General features: G+C 38.6%; 1 protein-coding gene across 4 annotated transcripts in view; it reads left to right on the forward strand.

Annotated features, from left to right (window-relative positions):
- Positions 1-475: 475 nt before the first annotated feature.
- The window catches only part of ABCB5 (ATP binding cassette subfamily B member 5), a 38,243-nt gene continuing 24,671 nt past the window's right edge, over positions 476-14,047 (forward strand). Inside the window, exons 1-12 of one of the 4 annotated variants that reach the window (XM_052694398.1) lie at positions 481-615; positions 4,031-4,141; positions 4,669-4,736; positions 5,808-5,895; positions 6,009-6,054; positions 6,944-7,097; positions 7,485-7,551; positions 7,778-7,969; positions 9,078-9,249; positions 10,240-10,364; positions 12,659-12,836; positions 13,282-13,395. In XM_052694398.1, coding sequence (XP_052550358.1) covers positions 4,685-4,736; positions 5,808-5,895; positions 6,009-6,054; positions 6,944-7,097; positions 7,485-7,551; positions 7,778-7,969; positions 9,078-9,249; positions 10,240-10,364; positions 12,659-12,836; positions 13,282-13,395 — 1,188 coding nt within the window. In that variant the 5' untranslated portion in view covers positions 481-615; positions 4,031-4,141; positions 4,669-4,684. Of the gene's footprint in view, positions 616-3,657; positions 3,919-4,030; positions 4,142-4,668; positions 4,737-5,807; positions 5,896-6,008; positions 6,055-6,943; positions 7,098-7,484; positions 7,552-7,777; positions 7,970-9,077; positions 9,250-10,239; positions 10,365-12,658; positions 12,837-13,281; positions 13,396-14,047 lie in introns of those variants that run through there. The other 3 variants (XM_052694397.1, XM_052694399.1, XM_052694396.1) reach the window with 3 other exon arrangements.

Genomic DNA, 14,047 nt, shown 5'->3' on the forward strand with positions numbered 1-14,047 from the left:
AACTCACATAATGTCACAGAAGAAGATCCAAACAAACAGAACAACTGAAAAATGATCCCGTCTCTACCTGGTGAGCCTCCTTTCATTCATGGAGGAGGAATGGTTGTACAGTATTATTGGATTGTCTTACTTGCCTTATTAGTTGCTGCACAGTCTATTGTTTATGTGGAATTTGGATGTAATGCACATCAGCTATCTTCAAAAAGTTATGTTTCAGTTCAATCCATAAAGGGTGGATTGTGTGGAAAAATACAGATAACGGCTTGATCTAGCACTTGGGAAAGGGCTTGTGTAACTTAGGAACAAAAACAGAGTGCCTCAGTCTGAACTTCTGCACGTACCCAAAAGAAGCATGTTTATGAAAAATTACTATGAAGCTGTAAAAAATATCTTTGGTTTATTTGAATGACCTTGTTCATTTTGGCACGCAATGTTTTATTGTCTCCTGTTATATATATGACATGGCACTAAGGGTTAGTATGAACACTCTACTGGCCAGCCAGCTCCAGTAATATTAGTACCCTTCTATTAAATTGACAAATATTTACTCACTTCCATGTATTTTCTTCAAGATCAGTAAACCACAAACAGAAGTGCTGGTTCTTCTGCATATCAGTAAGTAGCAACAACGCTTGTATGATATAAAACTCCCTCTTTGCATTTGATTACCATTTTGATGAGGTATTCCACTAAAGTCAGATGTCTACTACTTTAACATATGATGCATTATGTTCTCTGAATTCTACTGCTTTACTAGAGAAATGAGTTCTTATTTCTAGATTTTTTTTAATGCTTTTGAGGACTTTCTGGTGATTGTTTGTTAGTTTTTAATTGTGCTGTGTTATGAATAACTGTTCTTCAGAGTAGTTATCTCTTTTAGTTCAGTCAGTTATGGGTGGTGTTAATTAATATTACATGATTGGATTTAATTGCTTCTTTCCTATTGCTAATTGCTTCTGGACAAATAAAAAAAAAATGCATGGAATCGCTTTGATTACAGGGGTACAAGATTATAAGTGTTTTCAGATGCAGTATTTTCTAAAGTTAAAAAACATTTTGGATAAAACACAAAATAACATTTACCTTCCAAATCATATTTTATTATACTGGACCCCAGGCATTACCAAGGCATTATTTCTATCTACAATTTATTCACTACTTGTGTTACTTCTGTTCCTTTCTCTGTGGATGGCAGTCTCTTCTCCTTCTTCTCCTTTAGTCCAGAACTTTTGTGTCTGCAAAAACACAGAAATCAGATTATGTTGTCTTATTTTTCACTGAAATATGGAGCAGTTAATTGTAGTTACACTTAGAATCATAGAATCCTTAGAGTTGGAAGGAATCTCTGAAGGCCATCTAGACCAACTCCCCTGCATTGAACAGGGACATTAGGCTGCCCAGGACCTTATCCAGCTTTATCTGGAAAGTCTCCAGGGATACGGCATCAACCACTTATTTAAGGAGGGAGTTCACATTATGTCTTTTTTGGACTCAATTTTCTAAGCTGGGCAGGTCTTAGGCTTTCTCTTACCTTGTGTGCAGTGCACAGAGGAGTGGATGTGAATGGCAACTGTCACTCTGGTGCTGCTATGTGTATTAATGACTGCTGATTAGGTTTTGAAAAGTGAACCCTCTGCATTGGTAAGGCTTTTGATCTCATGAAGGATTGTGTGCAGTTTGGGGCACTGCAGTATAAGAAGGACATAAAACTATGACAGAGTGTCCAAAAGAGGGCCATGAAAATGGCAAAGGGTCTGGATAGTAAGATGTATGAAGAGTGGCTGAGATGCCTTGGTTTGTTCAGCCCACAGTAGAGGAGTTGAGGGGAGGCCTCATGGCAGCTTCAGCTTTCAAAAGGAGTGGAGGGCAGCGCTGAGCTCTGCTGTCTGACAGCAACATGACCCAAGAGAATGGCATGGAGTTGTGCCAGGGGGGTGGCAGGTGGGGTGCTCAGAAAAGGTTGTTCACCAGAGGGCAGTGGGAATGGAACAGGCTGCCCAGGGCAGTGGTCGTGGCATCAAGCCACAGATGAAGAAGCATTTGGACAATACTTTCAGAAATATGGTTTCAATTTTGAGTGGTCATGTGTGGAGCCAAGAGTTGGACTTGGTGACCCTTATGGATCCTTTATAACTCTGGATATTCTACACTTCCATGAAAGTGCTTGTGTTTCAAAGGCACCAAACCTTCACCAGCTGCCACTTCTTTTAAGTAAGTTGTGCAGCAGCTCTGAAAACTGGGCCAAGAGAGTTTCTACTTTTTTTATGCTATGTGCTCTGCCAGCCCCACGCCTATCATAAAATCCACATCAGGCATTTGCTTTCTATCTGGGATGTTGCTAAAATTGATCAGTTAGTTTCAGAAGTGACCTACTACCAAACTTAAAATAACAGCTAATCACCTATTTTAACAAAAGCCCGGATATGGTAAGTTGTTCTTGCTCCCTCCCAGGCAAACAAGGAAACAAACCTGTTTCCTTTGAAGAAAAAAATGCATGTAGCTGGGAACTTTGGGGCTGGGGCAGCACAACATTTCAGTTTACCACTCTTTCCCTTCAGTTGAATTCTGTAAATGCAAATTCTTCATGGCTTCAGAAGCTTTTCATAAGCAGCTGCTGATGTGTGTTACCCTGGCTTAACTTTGAGTCTGCGACATAAGCCCTAGGTAATGCTGATGAAATAAGAAAGTACTAAAAAGTAACAAGCCTGACACACAGAAATTTGAAACCCAAGCAAATACAGAGGGTCCCAGTGGGTGGGAACCAATGAAGATTAAAAATGTCTTTGCTTCTGTAGTTCTTTCAGGGCGGCATAACCAATGTTATGTTACATAAAATGTAATCTGAATTCCATGGGGAAGGCTAAAGAGGGCAGCTAAGTTAGGTTTAGCCCCAGAAACATGATTCAAGAACTACTTCAGTAATCTCTGAAGTTAACTGACTAGCTTAATTGAGACTCAGCTTTGGGACAGTGGTATTTGAGTGGACAGGGAAGCAAGCAGAGTTTATTTTTCTTAAACATTAAAGTCATTACTGTCAGTAAATGATGCAGACTTTGGTATAGATGGGGAAGGGAGTGGAAGAATCCCTATTTTAGGACTGCACCGAAAATCTGTTTTGTGTACCTGTTTTCTTCTAAGAGAGGAAAAAAAATACAAATCCCACTGAGTTAACCCAAAGCAAAGAACAGTTTTAGTTTTGCTAGAATGAAACGCAGCACAAATTCTCGGAAGAGAATTACATGAGCAAAACACAATGCTTTTGTGTATTAGTTCCTCTGAAAACAGCAACAAATTTAGCTAGCTTTGATCTTGATGTTGCTTAGAAGTGGGAAGTGAAAACGCTTTCAGTGGTCTAGTTAAAGGTCATCAGTATCTTTATTCCTAGTTGAAATTCACTGAATACAGTGAAGCAATTCCCCAAATCCAATGTGCTCTCACAAGCCTAATTTTACTTTTTTTTTCCCCTGGGCAAGTGACTTTTCTTCAATACCTAAAATACCTACCTCCACGTGCCTGAAAATAGGGGATTAGGGAACTCCTCTAAAGAAGTGGTCCCTTCGATAACTTTTCCAAACTAAAATTCTTTCAGCGTTAGTAACAGTGAGAACCAAGTCAGAAAGCGCTGTTTGGGCAGCCGTGCTAAGCAGCTCGCTGTGGGTGCCTGCTGCCAGCCCAAACCCCTGCCCGAACTCTCCCTCCAGGCTGCAATTCCACCTCCACCTGCCAGCCGAGCGACAGGCAGGCAGAAGGGCGGTCCTGCCCGTGGCGGGGTGCGGGCGGTCCCGCCCAGGAGGCCGCTGCAGGGCACGGCCGGTTCGGTAGTAGAGTAGAGTGGGGTTCGGGCAGCGGCTGGTAAAGGTTCTATGGGGCTGGTCCTCCGGGTCACCAAAAAGAAAGGGCACAGCATGAGGTGTAAAGGTAAGATGAAATAATACGAAGAAAGGCACAGCCAGGAGCCTTAATTGAGGATGCTTAAGCTAGATATGTATTTTTAATGTCAGGTTGATTATATGTTCTGTTATCCTTTTAGCCTACATCAAATTCACGTGTGTTTCTGCTTGTATGTGTTAAGCTGCATCAAGTAAAGCCTGGGCACAGCTGGCACCTCCGTTGCTTACTACCTCTAAAGTTTTCTTAGCAGGTGCGTGGCAAAATACATGAGCACATCTTTGGTCCTTAGCATGATAATCATGATTGTATTACATCCAGTAAGTTTAGTTCAAGCTAACGATGGAAACCTTCCATCCTGTACTGAATCATCCGCACTAATCCAAATGTGAATCATCTAGAGACTATTAAAAACAGGCTGCTGAGATAGAACCTGTTGCTCTAATTTGCACTGTTAGTAAGATTTCCTCAAAGGCAGTCTTTAATCACTCTATTACATGTTTCTTTATCATTACATTTCAGTCAGATAATTGTGCTACTTAAATAAAGTGACACGTGAAGAAATGCAGATGTAATGTGAACATTCTAAATATCTACTCTTTCCAAATGTTTTGATATGGAACTTTTGATGTTTGGCTTTGTGGGGTATGGGATAGGGGAGTTACTTGGGTTTTTGTTTGTTTGTTTTTCTTTCTTTTTTTGGGGGAGGGGGAGAATTTCATTTTTTTCCTCTTTTTTCTGCATATGTTTTGTTTAACGTAACCTTTGTCTTTATCTCAGAATCATACAAGAAAGAATGACAGTGAATCAAAGTGTAAGTTTCACAGAAAACGACATCTCTGAAACTGGTAAGTAGCAGGCACAAAAACAGCATGTGCATTTACAGAGTATATTCCATAACTCTGTATCTGAAAGTGCATCATAAATCTTTCCTCACCACCACAGAGACAGCATATGTGCAGTATCTAAGTCTGTACACTTGCTGGCAATTTACTGGACATACCTGATTTTTCTCCTTAATCATTTCAGCCCACTTGGTTTCTGTTGAGAATTCAGTAACTTAAAGCCACCACCTAGAAGACATTAATGCATGAGTCATTCCACCGACTTCAACAGAATTCATTTACCTGTGTAAAATTTGTATTTAGGTGTGTCCTAGTCTGGGCTAGAAAATGCTCTTTAGACAGGCTTGTTAAGGTTATTTCAAGTCTTTTATGTAAGTGTTTTTTTGAACTGACTGATGAGAGAATATGAAAAAGAGTATACAGAAAATTCTACTCACTCAGCAGTCAAGGATAGTTTGGATGGGAAATTGTTGGTGCATTGAGCCCTTTTCCCAACCATTTCTTTATCCATTTATTATATCCCATCCTATGCTTTTACAGTTTTAAGCTTTCTAGGATAGGAGTCCTCTTATGTAGATTGTCCTTAGCACAAAGGAGGTGAGTGTGTGACAACTACTGCAGTGCAACTAATAGTGATGATTATTACAGGCAAATGCATGATTCCTGAGTGAACTCACCTGTATTCAATGTTACCTACACCAATTATAACTTTCACTATAAGCAATTCTGCTTATTTCTTTAGGACTTACGTTTTTGCAGCCACTTCTGTAAGTGTTGAATCATTGCTCAGTTAGTCTTTGATAGCTTGTCTGTGTTAATATATTCTTAACTGTTTTCATCTCAGAAATCTAGCTGGAAGCTTTTTCAGGAGAGGAGCAGGTAAACTGAAGAGAAAGGAAGCTTCAAAAAGAAGAGACTGGTTTGTCCAAGAATAGAAGAAAATATTAGTCTTTAAGCTTGAAATTGAAATTTTTCTTCTTTTGAAAGCGAAAGAATTATCAGGAAAAGCTGTAACAGACTACTAGAAAAAAAAGTGGAATGTTATGTTAAGAAAATCTGCTTTTTATTCTGCAGAATTTGCAAGCATGGAATATGATAACCCTTCTTTCCAACATGAGGAAAATCTTGAAGAAAGTGACCAGTTGAAGGCCAAGAAAAAAAGGTAGGACTTCCTGAACTCAGCAGATTGGCCATGGGTATATTGGGTGCGGGGCTATATTTTTAATATGATTTTGCTAAAAAATGCTTATGTTAATTGTATTCTGTGTCTTCTAGGAAAAGAGATAAGACAGAGAAAAAGGTGGTTGGCATCTTTGAACTGGTCAGTGCCTGGATTGGTGACTTACTTCTTTTGTCATTGTCAATTGTTTGCCTATTAATTGTGATTCAGAAATTGAAAAAAAGAAAAACACCCCAAAACCCAGAGACCTATGAAGACCTTTGGTGCTGTTACATAAAGTCCTCGCCTTAGTGTATTGGTAGCACTTAGAGCACTAAAAAGGAATTGGTTTTGGAGAATGAGGCTTACCTGTGCTGAGGCTGATCTAGGCTATATGTACTGTGCACACCCTTGCTTGGGCTCTGTTTAAAAAGGGTTTGTCCTGTGCTTGATATCTGAAGGACCTGCTGTTTGAGAGGGCTGGGGTTATGTTTTTGTGCCCATTTTTTCTACCTAACAGCTATTCCTAAGTAACTCTACACACAGACTTGCTTTTTCTAAAATAAGAGAACTCCTATTGTTCTGTGGTTTATTGCATGTCTGTTTACACTTTGGAAGTGTGTTTAGCACAGTCGAGAATAAAATGTTCTCATTTCAGATGAATCACATCCAGGAGCAGCTATTGAAGTTCATATTCACTTTTGTTGTTGATTTTTTTTTTTTCTTTTATTTTTGTTTTTTACTATTTCCAAAGTGAGGAAACATTTAAGGATAAGTAAGCCTTAAGGTGCAATTGCAGTTAGAGACCTTGTCTTCTGGTAGATCGAAGCAAGGTGCTGATCAATAAATCATCCTTGTTTAAATTTCAATAAACTGTATATATGTGGGACCTACTACAAAATTCTTCTTGTGTTCTGATTTTTCTTTTAGTTGTAGTCTTGCTGCTTTTTAGAATACATAGATGCAAATGTGTTCAGTATGTCTGCTTTACTGTATTTAGTATGTGAACTGCCAGGCATAACTTTACTCTTTTTCTTTAATGCTCACGTAGTTCCGCTATGCTGATTGGGTGGATATACTTTTGATGGTGGTTGGTTTGATCGCAGCTGCTGCTAATGGCACTGGATTACCACTCATGATCATTATCTTTGGAGATATGACAAATGCCTTTGTTCTAAGCGGTGTGAATTCAAGTATGTCAGAAGGTAAATTTAGAATTAGACTTCCCCACATACCATTATGTTTTGCTACTGGAGCTAAGGCTGGTACATGACAGAATGAATGCATGATTAACAAAATTCAACTTTTTGCAAATTACTCGATCATGTTAAATTGTCATGGCTTGAACCAAATAAAAAGTATGTGCCTTATGAATCAGTTTCATCTCGTGTAGGATGGTGAAGAGAATGAATAACTTCTGTATCATCATTTATCAGCTAGTTGCTATTAGAAGTTCAGGGAAAAATAAATGTGTGTCTGCCACATGTCTTGCCCTAATTGGAAAATACAAAACACTTTGAAAGTGGTAACCCTATATTGTCATAATTTATCTTTTATGTATGGTACATTCATAAGTGCTTTTTTCCCCACAGGTTCTTCAGTAAATAATTCCAGTTGTCAACCAACTACAGGTGTAGATATAGAAGCTGAAATGACAAAGTAAGAGTTGTCATAGTCATTCCATTAACAGAATATTTGGGGAATTTGTATGCGTGTGATCCCTTTGAGTGGAATCCAAATTTTTACCTGCTCAGAAGGGCTTCGCTGTAATGTGCTGCAGATTTCCGTATTTACTTTGGTGGGGTACATAATTATTGTTGCTTTTTGTGTAACCTCTCCCACAAGAAGCAGTGAGGTTATGTGGTCTTTTGTTCCCTTATCACAGGTTTGCTTACTACTATGTGGGAATTGGCTTTGCTGTGTTGATCCTGAGCACCGTCCAAGTATGGACATTTTTGATCGCTGCTACAAGGCAAACATCAAGGATTCGGCGGAAGTTCTTTTTTGCAGTGCTCCATCAGGAGATGGCTTGGTTTGATAGTACCCAGATAGGAACACTGAACACTAGACTTACAGAGTGAGGACTCTGTATTTTTTTGTTGTTGTTGTGTTTTTGTTTGCTTTTGACCTCCTGAGCGGGAAGATAAATGGCAGTTTTTGTTTAAACGTTTACAAGATAGTCTACAGAGATTTTATTTTAAAAGAATAAATGAACAAAACTACTGAAGCCTTTTCCATCTCAGTGAAATTAAGACATTTGTGAGGGAGAAATTCATTATTATTTGTCCACTTCATTTGTTTCATTTCTGTGATATCAGCATTTGAAAGGGTTATGATGTGAAATGAAGTATTCTACTTGTCTGATGTGGGCTTTCTAGCATTTATGAAGTATGTGGCAGACAGTGCTAAACAAAAAAATCTGCTGTTTCCAACTATTTACAAATACTGAAAAGCTCTGACACTTTATTGAATGGAAGCGAACTCATGCTTTTATCAAGTCAGACCTCAGGCTGGACTCAGTCCAATGTCTCTTAGTCCTTGGTACTTTTCCATATTCCTCAGTGGATTTAGATTTTAGGACTATGATTGAAGATGCAGTAGGACTGTATGTACAAGTTCAGACTTTTCTGGGTCTTAAGACAGCTTTGGTCAGAGCTATGTCCTGAAAAGTGGAAGAGAACCCAAAATGAAATTCCTCTCAGCTCTAGTGTCTGTACTCACTGAAGAGAAAATGGGAAAGGAAAAACAGAGGTTCTTCCAAATAATGGTTTTCAGATAGAATGGAGATAACACTTTCTCTGAGACTGTAACCTAAATTAGGAGTGTGAAATGTATTGGAGAGCACAAAGGAAAGAGTGGTTTGGAGAGGGTCACAGGAGGTGAGTAAGCAGTTTGGCTGCTTACTTGTGTTACTCCATTCGGATTCTGGGTAAGGAAACCAGGTCACAAGTGACCTGGTAACAGGGCACAGAAACAGCAGGAAATTGTAGAAAGTAAAGAAAACTACTCCTAAAAAATAGGTGCCTGCTTTGCTTTGGCCACAGAGAGACTAGTGGTACTGCTCAGTAGCTGCGGTTAGAGGTTTTGGTATCCCAGTTAGGAAATAGCCATGCAGGATGAAATAGGGGAGAGGTGGAATTATTGAAAGCTAACAATTATCTTTTTTTCTCTATTGTTATTTGCAGTGATATCAACACCATCCATGAAGGCATTGGAGATAAGATCTGTATATTTGTACAGTTTTTTTCCACATTTGTAACAGGGATTATTATAGGATTTGTCCATGGGTGGAAACTAACACTGGTGATTTTGTCAGTCAGTCCACTGCTTGCTGCATCAGCTGCAGTGTGGTCAACTGTAAGTATTCTGGGATTAACAAACAAAGCTAGTTCTTTTCATATACAGAGAGGAGGGTCATAATGGGATAAACCTAGAGTTGTTTCTAAGTTGGGAGATTTGTTCCACACTTCCTTTATAATTTCTGCTTCTGTAGCTTCTGTGGGTTCCCAAGCACTTACTTGCATGCCATTCCTCCCATCTGTCTAGTCTGTCTCCATGTCATGTGGCAGGAGGAGAATCTGCATCAGCATCTTCCTTGCATAGTATTTTTCTTGTGCAGAGCACTGCCTGAAGACACATTTCTTGCAGATGATTTACCAGGCTTCATGCTGTTAAGATTTGCATCTATGGAGTACGTATAGTCTTCCCTTTCAGACAAGGAAAGGTTTTTCCCTTGTCATGTACTGTAGCCACATTTATGGGTACTGCTTGCTCTTCCAAGTGGTCACTTACATAGGTTTTTTTTACCCCTATTCAAGTATTTCAGAGAAGGTAGGAAGAGTATTGGGAGCTGTAGTGTGATTAGCATACATAATTTAATATTTACTGCTGTTTTAGATTCTGAACACCTCAGTTTGTGATTGTTTTTTAATATGCTCTTGAGAGCCATTCTGAAAAAAATGCTGTTTATTCCCATTATCTAGAGAACAGTGCTATTGCTACAGTCCATTAAATTTTTCCTTATGAAGTAGAGTTCCCACACTTCTTCATGGGAGCCCAACCAGCTACAACTCACCTCCTTGATCCCATACACATAACAGTGTAATCTGTACTTGTTCTTAGCCCAGAAAGAATATCTTAAGTCATCAGCTGATGTGATACTGTCTTTAACTGCAGTAGGAACACTATGAGAAAAGCTGGAGTTGAGAGTAATTCAGGGCCCAGAGGAGATGACCTTGTTTTCATAATGTTCTGTCCTTTCCCTTGATTGTTAATTGCTCTTATTCACCAATACAGTGTGCATATCACTTCAGTATGCTGCCGTAACATACAGTTTTCAACTTCCAGCTTCTGGCATCCCTTACAGCTAAAGAGCTATCTGCTTATGCCAAAGCAGGAGCTGTGGCAGAAGAGGTCTTGACTGCAATCAGGACTGTTGTGGCTTTCAATGGACAGCAGAAGGCATTAGCAAAGTAAGCTTTTTGAACTAATACTTGTATTTAAAATACAGAATATGTGTGAGACTGTGGGTTTCATTTTACTTTGGTTGAGGTTTTTTTGTTTGTTTTCGGAGAGGCAAGGCAGTAAGATTCTCATTGGCGACCGTTTATTCTTCTGTAAGTGTATAGCTCACCTGAAGGTAAACATAACTAGTCATAGTCAGTAGAGGTTGTTTGGTGTTATCACTGTAGCATACACACAAATTTCTCTTCTGGATGAGATCTGGAGTCTAATTTAGAAATGAAAGCAGTGGCAAGGTTGTCTTTACCTAGTAGTCAAATACAGCCAAGCACATGGTTAATAGATGACTTTTTAGAACATGCATTACTGTTCTGATCTTTGATTAATGGCTTACATTTAAGCCTCACTGGTTACTGGTCTTAAATAGAATAGCATCATTGCCTTTTATTGCTGTAATGGTTTGCAAATAACATCTGTTGGCATAATGCAGCGTTGGTCCTAGTCACGTAATCTAGCAACTTACCTTTTACAAGCCAAATGTGGCTAATCACAAATGTAACACTTGTTACTAGATACATCTGCAAAATAAATGATAATATTAACTATGTAGATATGTTATGTCACCAGTATCATCCTGCTGGAAAAGGCAAAGCAGAAAATCTAGACTGGATGACTCATGTTTCTTCTGTTTTTGACAGCAATTTGTCCCACTCTTGTGTAAATTTTCTTAGATGGTAGTTCTAGCTAATGGTCCTGCTGCCTGCTTCTGCATGTCTCCTTCTGAGGACTGAGTTCTGGATATTCTATATCATATTCTATTTAACTGGATTCGCTATGAATTTGCAAAAAATTTGTGACTTCTTTACTTTATAAAAAGTAAAGGGGAAAAAAACAAAACAAAACAAGAAATGACATAGATTAGACTTTCTTGGTCCTTACCAAATCCAGTGGTGAGAACTACTTCAAACTGCTTTTTAACTATTTTCTCCTTTTTCCATTGTTTTCTGGGTTGTTTTTTTTTTGTTGTTGTTATTTTTTTTTCCCCCCACTAAGGTGGCATCTTTTCTCTCCTTCCACACTTGCTCACATTAAATGGAACAAGAGCTTTGGTATTAGTGGCTTTCCTAGAAATTAGTGTCTTCCTGTGGGGTTAACTAGTCTTCCCCTAGTGACTTTCAAACTGCAGATTGTGACTCCTACATAACTCTTACAAGATTACCTCAGAGTTAGGACCCTTCAAGGCATAGTACTTTCACAGTATCTGCGTAGATTGCTCTGAAAGTAAAGTCTGTTATTTATTTCCATGGAAGCCACAACAGATACAAAAGTGCACAATAACACTATTTGATAGAGCAAATTCTCACCTGCAAAACACTCTTTTTTTTTGCATAGGAGCCACCATTAGTTGATGCATTTGGATGAGCTGATCAAAACACTTTACATCTGGTGGTATAACAGCTATACATGTCTGTCCAGAACATGGCTTGACTTTCATGTTGCAGCTACCGCTGCTGAAACATACCACCTACTGCCTCGCTGTGCTTACATCCACTAGTTGGACATTTGTTCAGCAAGAGCTGACGAATGTCAATGGGTGCTGTTTTTCTTTCATGGAGGGATTCAGTTCCACCACTTTACTTCATGCACACTTCCATGTCAGATACCAGTCTAGCAGACTGTCCCTCTGCTGCCATCTGTCGTACAGCAACAACATGTAACTGGTGGGAAAGTTCAGCCTCTGCTGCTGTACCAACAAAATCTGCCTCTGATGTCCTGGGCCAACAGAACAAAATAAGAGGCATTGCTTTTGGAGCAACCCTCTTATATTTGCAAGGAGCTTTCAGTCATCTTCTACTCTGGCATCACTCTGGCTTCTATTTAACTGCCTTCATCCATAGTATTTATTTTTGTGTTCATGTTTATTTATTTGTAAATGTGAATTTGTCTTTGATAGATAATGTTGATAAACATTTTTCAAGACCTCCTTTAAGGCTAACGCAAACAAATTACTCTGGTGATGGTTTTTATCATGATGATGAAGTCATGCTACTTAAATGTTTTCAAAGTATGCCTTCTGTAGTGCTGTCATCTAAAAATGTGAATGACAAGATTAGATGATCTCAGCATGTGTCCAAACAAAATTATTCAAAGGAATTCTATATCTGCTAGTTCCTTGTCAAAAATACTCTGTACGTTATGTAAAAAGCTAATTGCTTTTGTGATGGAGAAACCTCTTAACCAGAAAAGAGCATAGGAAACACTGATCTGATGGCTTGTCAAATTATGGTTTCCCTATCTATTTCAGATATGATACTAATCTAGAAGCTGCCAGGCGTGTTGGAGTGAAAAAATCTATTACTACCAATACATCTCTGGGTGTTTCACAATTTCTTATTTTTGGATCCTATGCACTTGCATTTTGGTATGGAACAAAGCTCACTGCTGAGGAGCAAGAAAATTATGACATTGGTCGTGTGTTAATTGTAAGTACGTGAGCGCAACATTAAAAAAAAATAGTAATTCTGCAGAATCAAGAAAGTTCTGTTATGTAAGAAGTGCTTATGATCCCTTCTTTATCTGAAGTGTCCATTAAATTAACACCAGCTAGAGACTTCGAGTAGGAAACTCTTGACTAAATTTTGAAATGTTGAGGGTCTCTTAATTTTGATGACATCTGGAAAAAAAAATAAAAAATAAAAGAGAAAGATGAGTTCTGTTCGTAGGTGATGATTAAAAAAAAGAAAAAGCACATGTGAAAAAAGTTACCAATCGTTGCAGAAAAAAGTGAGAGTGGGCAAGAGTGACTGAAATATACCTTTCACTTGAACGTTTAATTTCTGTAGAAAGAGTGCACAGAGCTGTTCTGGGTATGTGACAGCTAAGTGAATCTGTAATCACTATTAACATCAAGGCTTTTCTCTCTTGCAGGTGTTCTTCTCTGTGCTTATTGGAGCCTTTTCCCTAGGACAAGCAGCTCCCAACTTGGAGAGTGTGGCTAATGCACGTGGGGCTGCCTATGAAGTATATCAAATTATCAATAAGGTAAGAATCTAAAGAGAAAAGCATTTCAACCAGACTTAAATATTTCACTTTGTGCTTAAAAAAAAAAAAAAAGAGAAACAAGCCACCTTCCCCACTCCCACTCCCCCCCAAAAGAAACACCCCACAACCCAGATCATGAGCTCTATAGATGCTCAGCACTTAAATTAATAATGCTTTTCAAATGAAGAAAACTACCTCATTATCTGTTACAATGAGTGGTAGGTGATCTGGTATGTGTATCATTATAGGTGAAGTCTTCTCTAATGTTAGTTTTATGGCTCCCTTGGGAAAGGATTATGGCCCTGCTCATTTTTATTTTCTTAAATGCATATATGCACAGTTATGGCTGAGGTGGTTTTGGTGCTTTGATTGTGGGTTTGTTTGGAATTTAAATACTGCTAATGAAGCTATATTAATCTCAGTCCTGCTGTTGTGTAGCAATTGGATATCTGTGTATATGAAATAATTAAAACAAGTAGAAGTCCAAAATTTGTACAGAAATAGCTATATCATTCCTCTCTGAATGGGTGTAAAACTCCTCCTGAGCACTGTGTTTTGTCTGCGAGATAATAAGTTATTCAGTTACAATTCTTGTTCGTTTGCACTTGAAAATGCACCATAATTGTAGAATTAAACTTTGCTCTCTTGCATT

This window comes from Tympanuchus pallidicinctus, unplaced genomic scaffold (assembly GCF_026119805.1).
Source record: "Tympanuchus pallidicinctus isolate F22 unplaced genomic scaffold, pur_lepc_1.0 scaffold3, whole genome shotgun sequence".
Lineage (NCBI taxonomy): Eukaryota > Metazoa > Chordata > Aves > Galliformes > Phasianidae > Tympanuchus > Tympanuchus pallidicinctus.